Source organism: Papilio machaon, chromosome 5, assembly GCF_912999745.1.
Source record: "Papilio machaon chromosome 5, ilPapMach1.1, whole genome shotgun sequence".
Lineage (NCBI taxonomy): Eukaryota > Metazoa > Arthropoda > Insecta > Lepidoptera > Papilionidae > Papilio > Papilio machaon.
The window spans coordinates 6350970-6369842 of record NC_059990.1 but is presented as its reverse complement, the minus strand read 5'-3'; the positions used below and the strand labels follow the sequence as shown (position 1 = coordinate 6369842).

At 32.5% G+C, this 18873-nt stretch overlaps 2 protein-coding genes across 3 annotated transcripts; both read left to right on the top strand.

The window, feature by feature from the left end:
* Positions 1-219: 219 nt before the first annotated feature.
* LOC106713533 (proton-coupled amino acid transporter-like protein pathetic) lies at positions 220-4113 on the top strand. The gene is made up of 8 exons (XM_045678068.1): positions 220-456; positions 825-975; positions 1417-1538; positions 1873-1957; positions 2149-2393; positions 2771-2983; positions 3445-3614; positions 3858-4113. The coding sequence occupies exons 1-8, from the start codon at positions 383-385 to the stop codon at positions 4106-4108; spliced, it is 1311 nt and encodes a 436-aa protein (XP_045534024.1). The 5' UTR covers positions 220-382; the 3' UTR covers positions 4109-4113.
* A 1504-nt stretch (positions 4114-5617) lies between these two features.
* On the top strand, positions 5618-18546 carry LOC106713497 (proton-coupled amino acid transporter-like protein pathetic). 2 transcript variants are annotated; one of them, XM_045677905.1, is made up of 9 exons: positions 5618-5891; positions 13399-13528; positions 13880-14030; positions 14620-14741; positions 15386-15470; positions 15786-16030; positions 16298-16510; positions 16834-17003; positions 18132-18546. In XM_045677905.1, exons 2-9 carry the CDS (start codon positions 13446-13448, stop codon positions 18371-18373), a joined length of 1311 nt encoding a protein of 436 aa, XP_045533861.1. In that variant the 5' UTR covers positions 5618-5891; positions 13399-13445; the 3' UTR covers positions 18374-18546. The 2 variants fall into 2 exon arrangements, with proteins under 2 accessions (XP_045533861.1, XP_045533860.1); XM_045677904.1 differs by having other exon boundaries at positions 5619-5891; positions 13394-13528.
* The last annotated feature ends 327 nt before the right edge of the window (positions 18547-18873 follow it).

Sequence of the window (18873 nt, the reverse complement as noted above, 5' to 3'; positions counted from 1 at the left end):
ACCAGACAATATTCTAAGAACATGTTAGTGCAAATAATGTTAATTATTTACATTCAATTCCATTGAAATAATTGACACTAATTCCTTGTATTTTAAGTAGAAGAAGTGGTAGGAACATTCAACAGTATTACATTTGTGTCAACACTTGTTTATAATCCTTGCTGTTGACATGTAAGTCACACAATACTTCGTTTATCTTGTTCTACCTTCAAGAGTGACGATTAAAGCAATAAACATGTTAGTCTATTTAAATTAATATCATTTATGCTGAAGTAAACTTGAGTACTGCGACATTTTTTTAGTATTTCGATGGATATTACGTGTTGTTTGTTGTGAATTTAAAAAGAATTCTATGTATTTCGTGACTCAGTGATGAATTAAAATGGAAATAAAAGACAATTCAACAGGACAGGACTACAATCCGTTTGAACATCGGAATGTGAAAAAACCAAATTCGTAAGTTGGCTCATAAATATCAAAAATCATAACTTTTTAAAATATTTTAGACTTTGTTCTCCCCGATTTTAAACTCTATGTGAATAAATAGAAATAGTTTTTTTTTTTAATTTTGATAAATAACATCCTTTAATAGTTCTTTAGTCAAAAATTCGCTAAATTTTTATTTTAGATTCCTTTATATTTGTTTTTATATATTTTTATTATTATACTTTAGAATTGCTGAAGTTACGTGTGATTTTATCTTGCGTTCTAATTTACAATGTCATGTTTAATACACCCTTTAGAATCTCGGTTGCTATTTAAACTTTAACACTATAAAATATCAATTAATTTATTGTTATTTATTTTACTTGTGTATATTTCAGAGATATAAGATCATTAGCAAATTTGATCAAAGCATCTCTAGGTTCAGGACTACTCGCAATTCCTCTGGCATTCGCTAACTCAGGATGGGCTTTGGGAATTGTTTGTACAGTCGTCATAGCATTTATATGTTGCCACTGTGTATATATTTTTGTGAGTACCTATTACAGTTAAATTATACTTTTGCAAATTCATGCAATAGTAATACCTAATTATAGAACTGTAGAAATACAATAAAAAGGTATAGATGGAAGAAATAAAAAAACAATAAGCCCTACTGACTACCATAAGCCATTCAGACTGTATGGTTATAAGGGATGTCTACAAAACTCCGAACTTTAGCTTCTTCAAAAACATCAACTGTTCTACTAAACACCATACTTCGCGACTTCATCGTATTTACTGCTCTTGATTTAAAAAAAAATGGTAGTAAATAAAGCCTATAGCCGTGAGGATAGTGTAGCTTCCCAATACTGAAAGAATTTTTCAAATCGGTTCAGTACTTTCGGAGCCTATTCAATGCAAATAAATAAGAAATCAAATATTTCCCTCTTTACAAGTATAGATTATTTAAACTAAACTTTTAATTTCCAGGTGGAGACATCGCACGGTTGTTGTCGTGTTGTGAGAAAGCCTTTATTGGGATATGCTGAGACTTGTAAAGTCGCTTTCGAAGTTGGTCCAAAACAAATACGACCGTACGCCAAATGGGCAAGGTAATACATTTGCTACATTATCTACGTGTTCTACTCGTACTATAAAATACTGTTATGTATGTATCGCGCCTTAAATTGAAAATCATTTATTTTATCAGAAACAGACAGCACTTTTTATTAGTTACAATGAGTACATCGTTTTGAATTAATAACATGTAAAATAATTGTTACGATTTCTATTTAAGCCAAGGTCTGAATATGTAAAAGTGATATGACGCATGAAAATTTGGTGTTTTAAAAAAAATTTTTGAAAGTATACTAAATAAACAATAAATTAAGAAATACTTGTCTTTTAGAAATATATTTTATTTATTAATCGGTGTGTTTATTTCAGCATATTCGCGGAATTTTCATTGGTCTTTACTTATGTCGGAGTATGTTGCATATTTACGGTACTAATAGCTGATTCAGTTAAACAAGTAAGTGCACTTAGTACAAGTACATTAGTATTCAAATGTGTACTCCTTTTTGTCAACGATCAATCATCAATCCAAACGATAAGTTTGTTAAAACTTTGTAACTGGATTTAATTTAGTTTGAATAGTGTGACTGTTAAATGTGTATGGATAAATAACAATGTAATTTGAATAGGAATTATTATTTTTTACAGATTTTCGACCGATACGTAACAACTGTAGATTTACCAGTAGAATATTATTGTTTGATTCTGCTGGTCCCACTATGTTTGATGTGCCAAATCAGATATTTAAAGTGGTTGGCGCCTTTCTCTTTGCTTGCTAACATTTTGCTAGTCGCAACGTTTGCTATTTGCTTGTACTATATTTTTAAAGATGAAATAAATTTCGCTGATAAAAAACTAGTTGGAGATGGTGCCAGATTTCCAGTTTTTCTCTCGTAAGTAAATATTTTAAAATTACCACCAGTGTCGTTATCTTGTTAGATTCACTGATCTTTGAAGTAAACAAAAGCGCCTGATAAAATGTCATATTATGCTATTGCTATTTACAAAGGCATTATGATTATGACGCACTCCACCTACTCAAACTAATGAATAAATTACATTAAAAGTGGAACCAAATTAGATATTATTCATGAAAATTAACAACTTTATCCTTTCGCAGTAATTGTTTGAAATTTAATGAGCTATATATAGTCAAGTTCCAGTCATATTTCATTGTTCCATAGATTGCTATTATATCTGATTTTAATCCGTCTTCATCCAAATACTACTGTAACACCTATTGCCTCTATTCTTACTTAATGTTTTCTAGAACAGTAATATTCGCGATGGAAGGCATGGGTGTGGTCATGCCCGTGGAGAACTCCATGAAGAAACCTCAACACTTCCTTGGCTGTCGAGGAGTCCTAGTCATTGCCATGACACTCATCATGATATTATACACAACATTGGGCCTTTTCGGGTACTTCAGATATGGGGATGCTCTGAGAGGATCAATCACATTAAATCTACCTATAGACGATTGGTAAATTAATAATTAAGAGATAATTTGTTGCCTTTGAACCAGTTCAGATATTTTTACATAGTTGATTAAAAATCATTATTTGATACAACTTTATTACATCAAAACCTTCATAACAGTTTATTCTTCTACCCATAACATGAAGCACAATAACCAAAAATGAGTCCGCGAAAATAAAAATAAAATCTATATATATAAAAGAAAGTCGTGTTAGTTACACTGTTTATAACTCAAGATCGGTCGAACTGATTTAGTTGAAAATTGATGGGGAGGTAGCTTAGAACTAGGAGACGGACATAAGAACTTTTTTATCTTGTGAGCATTTTTTTTATTCCGCGCGGACGAAGTCGCGGGTAAAAGCTAGTAGTAAATAAAATTTGCAAAATTGAAAAGGGCAAATCTAAAAGTCAATATTTTTCTTTATTTTCTGTTTGTAACTTATTTAACGTAATATTTTTTCACAGGCCAGCAATTTGTGCGAAGGTATTCATAGCTTTGTCTATTCTTTTCACATATCCACTGCATTTCTATGTTGTACTGGATATATTCACAAAGTACACTGAGCCTCATATTAAAGAGAACTACAGGTCAATCACGCAAGTTGTTGCACGGATTGCTGTTGTGTGCTTTTCAGGTAAACTTTATTTTGTTACCAAATCAAAGTAAGCTTACGAGTGAAATGTTCATCTTAACCTTAGCGTTGGTGTTCAGGGCCGAAATATAATATTGAAAATAACATTCATATCTTTATCCTTGAAAAGATATATGTTACGCCAGTGAAAACCCATTGACAACAAAAAATCCAACATAGAAATACCCGGTATTAAAAAGTTAATGCTCTTTTGTTATCTTAATTATAAAAAGTAAATTGTTTTAGGTGGCATCGGTATAGCATTACCAATGTTGGAGCAAATTATCAACATAGTTGGAGCATTTTTCTATTCCATTCTCGGTCTCATCATACCTGGCATCATAGAGACGGTCTTTCGTTGGGAGAATCTCGGGAAATACAACTGGATATTGTGGAAGAATATTTTGATTGTCATATTCGGCTTAGGTAGTTTAGTTTCAGGCTGCACTGTTACTGTATTTGATATCATTGAAAAATTTAATAGCAAAATGGAATAAACAATTATAGGGTATGTTTATTTACGCCTACGATTTATTTCAAACCCTTTTCGTATTCCTACTGTGCTAAATAATACCACCAGGACACAAGCAACTTGTCCTACAACACGATATTATCTGTAAATTATTGATTAAGTTGTTTGATAAAGTATTTGAAAAGCGCACGAAGGACGACAAGCAAGAACCGTAATTAAATATTCGCCCGACTTCTAGCACGGAATGTGTAAATAGGAACAGATGCCAATAACTATAGTTATTTTAATATTTCTTACTTTCTTTTTATGAGACGGACTATTTATTACACCTATTTATTGTGTGCCTTGAAAAAAGGTAAATCAAAAATACATAAGTACTACAAAATATTATTCATCGCCCCCAAGCAGAGTGTGTGTATCATTCCAGCAAAAAATGTCTTAAGACACTTGATTATAAATTTAAGTACTTATATTCAAATATATCAATCATTAATTGTCCGAAACTGATAATCTTTAAGTTATCACATTACATGATCAGAACATTTAACGTCGTAGTATTCTAAATTTATCGAAAATAATAAACAATTACACTCAAGATTCATTGAGCTTCGTTTACTAACACTGTTGAGTCACATAGTAAATCAATATCAAGACAAATGCGTCTTTATTTAAAACACGTTCCATAATTCTAGCTAGACCAATAAAACTAGACACAGTGACCTAAAATGAATAGATTGAAACAGTTCATTTTATCCTACATAAATATGTTAATATTGGAAACAGGTACAACAAGCTGTAAAAGATTAAGTCAAAACTTTAAGGTTTTTAAAACCTTGAGCTCGGTCCCCACGTGAGTGAGATAAGGCCAGGAAGATAATGATACATATCTTAATATCATCTTAATAATTAATATGTAAATTATCTTATATGTAGATCTTACATCTATGAGATCATTGCAACATACCACTTTAAGTTGTTACCAGGAGAATGTTTCGTTACTAAAAAAATATATTTCTACGAGTACCTCAATATTTTCTAATGTAGAACATGAGGATCAAAATCTCGTGTCTTTATAGAGGTGTATCGTTATAATAATAAATAATGTTTAGGTTTATCAATCATTTACTATTCGTAATGTACAAGTATGCTTAATACGAACGCTACATCGTTTTCTGCATTAAAAAAATGTCTTCACCTTGAAAAACAGGAATATGGCAATATGGGATTTTTTGTTTCTTCTTATACTCGATTCTTATGGAAATGGAAATTCCGCACTGGTACTTTGTGGTTATTTTCTGCAATCAAGGCGACTCTTTAATTGTAATTTTTTTTGTAAGGGACTTTCCTGTTTATTGACTTCGCTATCGAACTTATAAATAGAGAGAAATCAATACAATATCCTTCGAAAAATACCAGCTTTTATCACAGCCATAAACTATTATCGTAGTACTTAACAACGGGGAAAATAAGACGCGAAAATAAATTACAAATTCTTGGCGTTGAATGAACACATCTCATCAACGTGAATCTTAAAGTTTAAACTGGGGATACTTGCCAAAACGCCGTCTGAGACGCCACTCGTGTTAAACGATACGAATTATATTTATATTCATTGCGACCGGTCTGAGCACATCGTCAGATTCACACACCTCGAAAGATGTCGTGCGCGCGCGCACCACTTGTAAATAAAGCATAAATAAACATAAACAAATGAGAAAGTAGCGCAAAGTAGTAAATCAGTGATAAAGTAAGAAAAAAATATATGTGAAAATGGCCAATAGCTACAATATGAAGGAATTCAGTTCTACGTAAGTAACGTTTTATTTTATTGTTTTACTTATTCGGTTCGAGATGGTGTTTGAATATCATTAACAAACGTTGTTTAGATAATTTAAAAATCTGCAGTCGTAATGTAATATAAAAAAAAATTATTTACATTTATAATCTATGTTTTACTTCATATTTTACTAAATGCCAAGCATAATCGAATAATAAATATAAGTTACTAGCAGTTTCACCCGAATTCGACCGCGCGGAATAAAAAAAAACTGAACGAAATTAAAAAAAATATATAGCCTATAGCACCACGTGATAGTGTAGCTTCCCAACAGCGGAAGAATGTTTCAAATCGAGTTAGTAGTTTCTGAGCCTATTCAATACAAACAAACAAAGAAATCTCTCCTTTTTATAATATTAGTACAGAAAAAGATCTGAGTTTAGAGACAAAATTGTGAGCAAGATTACTAAATAATTCCATAAGATACTAGGTAAAGTTGGTACAGACTTAAGTAAGAGGAAATATAATACTATGTAGGACTTGTTTTCTTTGTTAGTAAATAGTAACGTGGGACTAAATCGCGAAACTTGTATACTACAAATTTGTTTCATTTAATTCTTGTCAACACTAGCAATGTTTTGATATTTTCTGTAATTATTATTATCATTTTTAAGTGAGATCAGATTTTTCTACAGTGATGTGTCTATCCTTGTATTCAACAAACAACAATTTTTTAATGAACGTCGAAACATTTCTCAAAACTCGACCTACTCGAATATATTTATAAACAGCTAAACAAAACACTACGCGTTTATTAAGTTTACCAATTTTTTGTACAGATTGATACATTCTTTTTTAATAATCGAATAGCTTTAACTTTTTAAAAAAATTGACTTTAACTTGAATTACTAAAAAGATATGTACCAAAAATACGAATTTTACGATACGATTATCGTATCATATATTTTCATCAAACATCGTTGATTAAGTAATCAAATGATTCCATTTAAGTTGGTGACCTTTTTAATTTACTTTTGTTCTTTTTATGTTGAATAAACAATAAAAATTACTGGCTCCAAATCACTTGTACTATTACATAAAAATCGTACCTGTCTTTAAAAAATAATTACGAGCACTTCATCTTATGATACACCTAGCGTTTCAGAGAAGTCAAAAAACCGGTTAAAGCACACGAAAAGCATAAAAAATCTCTCGCAAATAATGCGGACGCCATAGCAACGACGTAATTAATAAAATTGTTACGTGGGAAGCGGATACGTCAGTATGCATCAAACCCGTATAGTTTCCACCATAAAAGAACATCCACAAACAACAGGTTTCCAGGTACTCGATTGTCAGACATGTCACGGTCAGGTAATTGTCTTAAAACATTCAACATATTATATAACAAGACGTACCAAATCATAATTAACGACGTATACCTTTTATATTAGAATATTTACGCTACAGACTATTATGATTAAAATGTTTGAAGGGAATTTCTCATGACCGCTCTACAACTTCATTTCAATCACCTCAGAGAGGAAAAAGTAAGGTCTTATCATGAATTCCAAGTGTCGTTACACTTAAGAATTGTTATGTTTGTTTTTGAAAAAATTTAAAAAAGACAATAATATATTTTATGCGAAGGTGTCGCCAGTGATAATTCACCGCAAAGCTCATCAAACCATCAGTAATTTTATTTAGTAGCTGGTTGCTAAACTTATTATATACGAGCGGTTGCCCGCAACTTTGTCGACAACAAAAAAGCCTTAAGCAGGCTCGCATGCATCGGCTACCTTCCCGTCTATGTCAAAATGGGTCCAGCCATTCCGGAACAAACGCAAATTTTCAGATAGACAGACTAACAATATGTTTAAATAATAGTTTTCCGTTCAGTATCAGCCATGTAAATATGATGCTAATGTGTACGAAATATGATATGTTTTTTCGATAAATTAGTTAATATTTTATTGCTCATAATATTTGAAAATTAAACGTATGAGGAAGGTAATGATATTGACCTTGTAGCTTCATTGGCAATATTTAAGTATCATATAAATAGGCCACTGATGCTGAAAAGATGTCATTGAAAGACCGTTATTACTTATCTTTGATTTAAGGCTTAATTTACTGACAACGACTGGCCGACACATTTAATCCTAACTAATAAAAAAGTATACTACTAACATTAGTAATTATAAATGCGATGGATGGATTATTGTAAGAAGGTATATCCGTTATACTTCTCAACTGTACTTGATGACATTTGGCACAGATGTAGAATATAGTCTGGAAGAACACAAAAGCTAATTATTAAGTTTTTTTTTTATTTCCGTGCGAACGGAGTCTCGGGCGACAGCTAATATAAGATACTTTGTATATATGGAAAATCAAAGCAAAAACATGGATGCGGAACAGTAGCTAGTATAATACTATAGTATAATTATGTTTAAATGCATTATCACCTATAGTAGTCAACGAATGTATTGTTAAACTAATATGGAATCAAATTTTACTCTAGCCACAGTCAAAACGAAGTATACGTTACTTTTTAATATAAAAATGAGTAATTCAGCTAAAATAGGTTTATCATTAACTCTAATATTAGGTCCTTACATATGAAATTGGCGTTTTGTATGGGAGGAACAAAAAGTCGAATATTTTTTAATATAATATATTTAATTAATCAAAGTATGAACCATTATTTTCTATGCACTTTTGCCATCTCATAGGTAGTTCATTGATCCCTTTACTAAAAAAACCAGTCGGACGGGAATCAATAAAATCTTTGAAGGCGATTTGGACTGCCCCATCGGAGTTGAATTTTTTCCCTTGCAAGAAGTTATCCAAATTTCGAAAAAAATGGTAATCTGTTGGAGCAAGGTCCGGGGAGTACGGAGGATGTCTTAGACTTTCCAATTGAAGCTCTTCTAATTTAGTAGCCGTCTGTTGCGCAGTGTGTGGTCTAGCGTTGTCGTGAAGCAGCAGTGGCGTGGAGCGATTGACCAGCCTAGGTTGTTTAGCCGCTAGCTTTTCCATTATGGTTTGCAATTGCTGACAATAGACATCAGCCGTAATAGTCTGGCTAGATTTGAGAAAACTGTAATGAACAATACCGGCACTAGTCCACCAAACGCTTACAAGTAACTTTTTTGGGGTTAATTTTCGCTTGGGGCAGGATTTGGCTGGCTGGCCAGGATCCAACCATTGCGCTGAGCGCTTCCGATTATCGTAAAGAACCCATTTTTCATCACAGGTAATGATTCGGTTTAAAATACCTTCATTATTGTGCCGGTTTAGTAATGTAACGCAACAGTCGACGCGCGTTTGCCGGTTTGCTTCAGTCAATTCGTGAGGTACCCACCTTTCAAGCTTTTTAATCTTCCCAATTTGCTTCAAGTGAATTAAAACAGTTTTACCACTAACATCGCAGCCTGCAGCTAACTCGGACGTGGTTTGCGATGGATCCGCTTCCACAATAGCCTTCAACTCTTCATTATCAACTTGAGTCTCAGGCCGTCCACGGGGCTTGTTCTGCAGATCGAAATTTCCAGAACGAAAACGTTGGAACCAAAAATGAACTGTGTTTTCTTTTGCAACACGACCGCCATACACATCATTCACCCTTCGAGTCGTTTCCGCAGCACTAGTGCCACGGCAGAACTCGTACTCGTAAATAATGCGATATTTTAAGTTTTCCATTTTGTAAAATGAGTGACGCAAACAGAAAAAAACAGAAGAAAAAAAACAAATGAATGACGGTCATCGAACCACAAATACATGAGTCTATAGCTGTACAAATTTGAATTTGGAATTCCTTACCAAAGAGGAGAAATTCGTGATTAAAGTGGCCAGTACGAAAAACGCCAATTTCATATGTAAGGACCTAATATAATCTACATTAAAATACCTACATAAGTACATAATTCAGAAATCCTCAAACAAACTTTATAAATATCAACATTTATGACACGACATAATTGAGCGTTTAATCTTTGAATCTCAACAGGCTTTACTGCGGCTCCCCGCATTATGTTACATTGTGACATTGCACGAATGATTACAGTGCTTTATTGCTGCGATTTGCATTCATAATATGTAAAAGAGATTTATTATATACCACGGGAATCTCATATACTTATTTATTCTGGCTGGGTAGCAAGATCACTCTTAATATAGCTCCACGTATGTATATTTTAAACCATAAAAACCTTAGCTATATATATTCTACAGAAGCTGTCGCCCGCACCTCTGTCCGCGAGGAATTAAAAATAACCTAATAATTATAATAATTAGCCTTTGTGTTATTCCAGACTATGTAGTAATGTAGAACACAGTTGTGTCAAATTTCATCAAGATTCGTTGATCCGTTCCGAAGATACATTCTTACAATAAATTTCAGCGAGGTCTTCAGCCGTTCTGGAAATACCTGCAAGCAAACATCCATCCATCCATCCAAACATTCGCATTTATAATTTTAGTAAGATAGTAAGTAGGGATTGCAATCCGGAAAAACGGATCCGGTAATCCGGCGGATCCGGCATCATTTAATGGTTACCGGATCCGGTACCAATATACCGGATCCGAAGACCGGATCCGGTGCTAGCTGTTTGTGGGAAAATAATATAGCTGTTGCATGAGTAGGTACTTTAAATGCGTTGTGCGGATATATTTGCAGCTCTATTAAAAGTCGATTAGCTGATGACACAATTAACAATATTTGTTTTCTACGATCTTATTTTCAAAATCAATATTGATTTTCTTTTAATACTCATATTTTTTTAGTTACCTACACTACTAAATTTTTATTGTTTTCTTGTTGTCTATTTGTCTTAACATTGGTTAGGAAATAAAGTATATTTTATATTTGTGATTTATTTTTTATAAACTACCTATATATAAGTGCAGTGACACTTGATTAACTTACTTATTATGTACTAAAAAGCGAAAATCATCTTGATTCATCAATCCGGTCGGATCCGGTCGGATCCGGCCGGATTGATGGGAATCCGGTCGTATCCGGCCGGACTGAAAATGACGCCGGATTGCAATCACTAATAGTAAGATAACTATCTAATAGAAGAGCCTTCTTTTAGTACATGAATTTAAAAATCGGTTCTATAATTTTTGTGTTAATACGGAACAAACATTTAAATATTGTTTTAATAATTCAGTGTAAATATCAACTGGATCCTCTGTTATTTATTTAGCAATAGCGGTATTATAAAATGTATTATGTAAAAAGTTACTGACCAAAAAGTATACTACGTAACAAACTTACTGAAATTTAGCACAACTTGTCTAGATTAATAAATATACAAGTCACAGGCCAATGTCTTAAACTAGCTACATTTAAAATTTGAATCTAGTTCTTGAAAGTGAAATTCTTTGGGTGGTGAATCGACATTTAGCGCAAAGTTAAAAGTGAATCGCGTCACTCTGTCAGATTCCGTTACTTGACAAAAAAGACAGATAAAGTAGAAAGAGACACAAACAATTAAATGTTTATATTTGTTAATAGAAAGAATCGTCACGTCCAGTATTTTTTCTTTAGTAATTAAAAATCGATTTAATACTTTATATTTAGAGCACTCTAAACTGACGTGCATGTATAAATAGATGGAGAAAGAATCTAGAAGAAGAAAGAGAGGTGTGTAAGGACCGCGCCAAATCGAAATCTGAGGTCTCTGCTTACCCCTCTGGGTTACAGTCGTGAGTTATGTTGTACTTTGTATTAAAACATCTGATGCGCTAAGAAATTAGCAACGCTTAACGTTTAGAAATAATTGATTTTATGAGTTTATAAAACGCACTTGTATGGCCACAGAGCGTAACTAAGACGTGTTTATAATCGCACCGATGTGTTTTCACATGGCAAGATACATACAATATTCTAAATTAGTAAATTAGTTATGTTGCTTGCTTTTATGTTACTAGTAATTAAAAAAACCGTATTTAATTTAAGCAGTAACAATATACTGCGTCGCTGCTTAACTCGTGATTAGTTTTTATTACATACTATTATCTTAAATTCTTTTCAAGATTAAGATAAATTGTAGAAGTATGTCACGATGTTTAACTTTAAAAAAATATTAAGTCATTAAAACTGATGAAGAATACAAGCTGTTGCCTGCGACTCCGGCCTTGCGGAGTTAAGAAAAAAAACTTAATAAATACCTTATGTGTTCTTCCAGACTATGTTCTACATTTGTGCCAAATTTCATCCAGATCCGTTCCGAGATACCTTCTAACAAACATCCATCCATCTAAACTTTTGCATTTATAATATCCGTAAGATTTGTGGAGTCTATTGCATGTCGTCAAGCTAGGTCTAAATAAATGATAAATTTATTTTTAATTTAGTTACGACCCTGTGAATTGTGGAGGTAGACGACCTTACTTCATAGGAAATATATATAATCCCAATAACATCAGAAAGTATGTCATTGTCACTATTAATACAAGAAAAAAGATTTTCTTATGTTCTTGACTGAAAACAATAATGAATTGAAAACAAATGTAAAAAACAAAATAAACATGAAAATTTCTATTTTCCTTTTTTTCATTGAATCTTAAAAAGATTATTTTGTTTTTTCTACACTTATTGAATGATGTAACTTGCCGTGCTAAGTTGTATAAATAACATGAACTTCCTTTGTTAAGCCACGCCGCATAGAATGATGACGGCATGCCAAAGAAAAACACGGTTTATCTAAATATCAGGGCTATTTGTAATGTTTGCTTTAAAGTCATTATACTTTTATATTTATATTACATTCAAAAGGACTTTTAGTTGTAAAATGTTGGAACTATAATCTTAAGTGGAACAATCCAGTTTTGCTGGACCTGTTTTTGAAAAATTTCTTCGATGGATAAACCAGATGATCTGTTTTTTTTTCGTCAATTAAGTACTAAAGATGCCAATTTATTTTAGTATAGTTGTTTTGAAACAGACAGTGACATTTTTTACTTCTACAGTGGGTGTTGAATAAACGGCTGCACTTAGTAAACTTAGAGCTACATAGAAAAAAACTATAACTAAATAAAATATCTCGCCCCACCGCAATAAACCGAACATAATCCTCAGAAGCGAATCGTAAGATCTAATGCCAACTTGCGTGATGCGGAATAATGCGTAATAATGTGCGCCATTCGACGCTCAATTATTTGCACAAATATATCTGTTATTCTTGCAATTTCCAATGCGAAGACGTTGCATTTTGAAATACTTGAAGTGTTATTATATTAAGGTAGGTGGTGTTTACTGCCAGTTACTCATTCAGATTGCTATTCAGCTATATGAAAATACAGGATCATCTAAACAACAACTAGTGTTATTTATAAACATGTTTATGTTATGATTAAAATTAAGACGCATGATGTGTATATTTTTCGATGATCTTTTCATAAATAGAAGTAACAATACTATGATACGAAGTCATATGTTGACAGACATTTGATCAATATGTTGCGAACTTCGTTAAGTGTTTGCCATATCTAATTTTTTATTAAAATACTTTATTTTTGCAGAGCAGTCATCACCGAACATGGCGTCTACCCGTCGAACTACTCTATAAACACAATGACCACAAAATGCAAAGAAAAAGATGTCGAAGTAAGCGCTTACGATCCTTTCCAGAATAGAAAATTAGAGCATCCTAACTCGTAAGTAGAAAATTCACAATCAGATTAATGAAGTCGAATAATCAAAACACGGTATCGAGGCATTATAGTAGAACATGACTAAACTTTTTATAACACTAGACTGCATCTTCTAACACAAGTACACTTTTGACTTAAGCGAAAGATGGTGTACCCTAATTTAGCATCAGCCTAATATTTTACATCGTGAGTACTGCACGGAGACCACCAATATTTTAGTGTGAATGTATTGTTAATGTGAAGATCAGATGTGTACTCGTGTGACTCGATGGTAGAATAACGGATTTCATATTCGATGCGGTTATATGAAGCCCAAAGAAGCCTTTAATTCACTTAATTATTAATTATTTACAGAGACGTCAGATCATTCGCCAATCTTCTGAAGTCGTCTTTAGGCTCCGGTATCTTAGCAATGCCGGCTGCCTTCAAAAACGCCGGTACTGTGGTGGGCGTTTTTGGTACTATCATACTGGGATATATTTGTACACACTGCGTCTATTTGTTGGTAAATATTGTAGAATATTTCATACATTATCTTCTAAATCACGACTTTTGCGTCAAACAGTTTCTACGGTTATACCATTGGTCCATTACTTAGTTTTCTTTCGTACTAGACAATAAAGTCGTCAGGCAGTACTGCAGTGAAGCTTATTGCACTGATTTAAATGTAACTCTATAATAAAATTTTGGTTAACTACACGTCGATTGATTTACATTGTGTGAAATCAAATTTCTTATAGCAGTTTAAATACACAACCTTGAACTTTTCAAAATAAATTTTTGGCTTCTGTGAAAGTAGGTATTCAGCAAAATAAATGCTATTAACGACCAGAATTGGGACGTCTATATATACAGAAATCAGTGGCAATTGTTATTCAAGCGTCGCAACTGGAACCCGTCCAAAAGAACACAAAATTTTCGTAATTAATATTATTAATAACGTGGATTGTGAAGCGCGCTATTCATGATATTTTTTTTTTAAGCTCTTACAAATTTTAAAGCTAGTCCTGAGCTTCTACAGTTTGAGCCCCAGGCCGTGAAATGTCAATTTAGATATTATAGTAGAATTTAAAGTACTAAACGTTGTATTCCAGGTAAAGACTTCACAGGATGTTGCGAGAGTCTCAAAAGTTCCATCTCTGGGCTACGCAGAAACGGTTGAGGCTGTATTTGCAACAGGTCCTCGATCTCTAAGAAAATTATCTAAAACAGCAAGGTTAATAGTAATTTATAATATTATTTTAATAAATTCTACTGAGTATTTTGCTTTTTACAGTAATTTTCAGAATTTCTTACCCTTTCTGTTAATAGTCAACGTTCTTCAAAATTATATTTTTACTTATGATTATTTAACTTTTGTAAATCTTTGAAATAATTACATTCGATAAATAATTGTACGTTTAGTATGATTAGAAAAATTCTCAGCTCACATGATGACTACAATGTAGGTACTTTGTCGCTACATGATAGAATTGATACAAAGATTACAAACGCAAACGTGATAAGGAAATATTTTCCGATTGATTTAAATTGATTCGGCGCCTTCCTGTTCGTTTGTAATTATATAGACTTTTATTGATTTCTAAATAACTGTCTAACTTGTAGCATAATCTATAAGATGAAAAAAAAATTAAACAAAAGTTGACACGAGTTTCAGTGAGAATTCAAAGTTACTGTTACAAATTTTGTGTCGTACATCATACAAAAAAATATTTCAGAAAAACTTAAAATGCTATCCAAAATTTATGCAACAACAATTGCATGCTTCGATTATAACAATGTGTTACTTTGTAAATTAATAAAGACAAATTGATCATGTTAAAAGCAATTGTATGAACAAATGTTCTACAAATGTTTCAGGATATTTATAGATTGGGCAATGGCGTTCACCATTCTTGGCGCCTGTGCTGTCTATGTCATATTGCTGGTGGAATCTGTGAAACAGGTATTTTGGACGTCTGACAACTTTATATCGACTCGGTATTATTCTATATTTACACGCTATTGTGCTCAGTAACTGACCCTTAACACAAATAACCTAAAATCCTTGAACCGAAAATACCTTTTAGTTTACTGCAATACAACGTACTTCTTTTATAGGATAAAAATTGAAAGATACGGCAAACAAAAACAATTTGTTCTGATCTGATCTGATGACCTGGTGTCACAAATTTCCTGGGGAAAATAAATGGGAAGTGAGTGAAAAATTATAGAACAGTCTCAGTAATTCCATTATTGATTTTGAATTTTCTTTTTGCAGATTGTCACATATTATTACGAAGACAATGGCTATACAGATACAATATACTGCCTGATGTTTCTGGTTCCGATACTAATTTTCACACAGATCAAAAATTTAAAGTATCTAGCACCATTTTCTGGATTCGCCAATATTTTGCTAGTCGCCACTTTCCTTATTTGCTTGTACTACATATGTGCAGACTTTCCGAGTATTGATTCAAGACCTATGTCAGTGGACGTCGGGAGGTTGCCATTATTTATAGGGTAAGTCTAGTCACTCAGTCCCTATTACACTTACTATAAGTAAGGAATAAGCTCGAAGCATATTGGTCTGAAATATAAATTTAAATACATAATTTACTTCTCCCTCGTCTTTCTCGTTTCTATTCTGTCCGATATAATTTACATTTAAATTTTATAAAACTTGTTTTTACATAATCGTCCAAATACTAAAATTGTCTCAATCTCTGCCCATAGTATTATTTAAACTAATTCATGAGCCACATACTGATTTTCTCGGATATTTTTCAGTACAGTTATATTTGCTATGGAAGGCATCGGAGTGGTTCTGCCTGTTGAGAACACAATGGCAAAGCCCCAACACTTCCTCGGCTGTCCGGGTGTGCTCAACATAACCATGTCTATCGTCATCCTGCTCTATATGATCATGGGTTTTCTGGGCTACATTCGCTATGGCGATGAGGCGGCTGGAAGCATTACTCTTAATTTGCCTACGAAAGAAATGTAAGTGTTAATTCACATTCCGGAATATAGCCCTACAATATTAAATGTTACGGCTTTTTGAAATAGTTTAAAATCAAATTTAAATAGTTTAGAGTGATTTAAAATACTGTTGAAATTATTATAATTTTGGTAGCCACATAGCGGCTAGGCTAAGTAACTTCAGATTCCGAACAGAAGGAATTCATACTAAAAATTTTATAAAACACAATTTTTATGTACCAAGATTTGAATGCCTAAATTACCTACGTTGAATTTAAACTTACGTTTTTATTGTTAAAATAGCACGCCGAAAAGATAGTGTCCTAATTTAAATCTATTTTCAGTCCGGCCCTGATGGCAAAGTGCTTCATCATCGTAGCTATTTTCTTCACGTACACGCTGCAGTTCTACGTGCCCATGGAGATAGTGTGGCGCAACACTAACCAACATGTCTCACAGAAATACCACAACATTGCCCAGTCTATTATGCGAGCTGTGTTCGCTATTCTAACTGGTACGGTACTGGTCATTTTCCGGACAGTTTATTGCCTAGTCCGCTTTTAGACAGACATAGTTCATAATCAATCTCTGGCACCTAGGAGGCCCTCCTCTAAGTGATATCACTGTGCATATTCGGTCTATAAACACCTATATAGTGGGACAAACAATTTTACCAAATTGGTCTGTCTTACTCTTAAATAATATTAATATGTAAATTAATTAATTAATTTTAATAATATTATACGTGAAAATTTTTGGATGTATGGATAAATTGACGTTTGTTAGAAGGTAGGATAGAAGTAGAACTATGATGTCATAGTTCAACGAATAGACAACATTAAGTCAATTTTTCTTTAAAACGCGCAGATGGAGCCGAGGGCGACAGCTAGCTAGATAATAAATTTCTAAAGGTTGACCTATACGTCTTTTACCTTCAATTAGAATAGCTTATATTCTTATGATTTAAAAACAAGCCATATAATTTTGATATTTATATTGATCATTGAAGATTTTTACAACATTACAAATAATGCATTGTAATATTTGGACGTCGAATTAATTATGTCCATGGTTAAATTTTGTAAAGTCATGTTTCGTGTTCTTTTTGTTTATATAAAAATGGTTATTCATCATTACAATTTTGGACTTATGAGTGGAAAAATTAGAAAAAAATATCAAACTGATATCTCACGACGTTAATTAAAAATTTAAATTATAATGTTAACAGTAATGATTGTAATGATGACAACTATATGTGATCAAATTAAAAAAAAAACTGTATTTATTTAATTAAGAAATTAAAAATGAACATTCTAGATATAATAAGGATAGACGTTATACAATCCAGTTTGGTGAAAAATACCCAAGAAGGACAGTATTATGTACCCTCAAACCGACGAGCATACTTAGATGTATGAATGTGAAAGAGGCTCAAAAAATACCGATTTCAAAAACTCTTCTGCCATTAAAATGCTGCATTAATACTGAGTAACATAGGCTATATTTATATAAAAAAATATTCCACGCGGACAAAGTCGCTGGAAAAAGCTAGACTGCAGTTTAAAGGTTTCTGCAACCTTTAATGTTTTACATGTTACCTGTATTTGAAAACATCCCATATAAAGTAAATTTCATTTTTCAGTGATTGCAGCAGCAACGTTGCCCCGTCTGGAACAGGTCATCGGCCTGGAGGGAGCGTTCTTTTATTCGTTCCTAGGCCTTATAGCACCATCACTGATTGATCTCATATTCTGCTGGGAGAGAGGTCTCGGAAAGTACAATTATATCTTAATTAAAGACGTATTGCTCATCGTATTCGGAACATTTGTACTGGTAACAGGTGTTATGCAAAGTATTAGAGAAATTATACGTATTAGTGAATAAATTTAATTTATAGTAAGAAATATAAAAGGTATGCCTAAAGATCAATAGTAAAATACTGATAAAGGGGTACACGCCCTACCATCTGGTAAAAAATGCAATATTTCTGATACAACAATAAAATATTAAGCAATGTGTACAACAAATTAGATCGTAGATCTTTTGTATTTAATATCCATCCATCTTGTATTTCTTATATTGTAAATAAATGTTTATTTTTTATTTTTTTATTAATATTATAGTATTACATGATCTTATTAATATTTTGACACTTATGAATTAATTTAAAAAAAATAAAAGAATTGTACAAATGTAATTAAAAAAAAAACTTTTCTTATCATGTTGTTTCATTGAATACAAAAAATAATCCGTTTTTTATTATACTTATATTATTTAGGAGCTACGACAGGGATGACTGAATCGGACGTCAGATTGGGAAGACAATTCGATAAAATTAAAACATTTCAAACATTCAATCAATTAATCAATCTTCTAAGGAAATG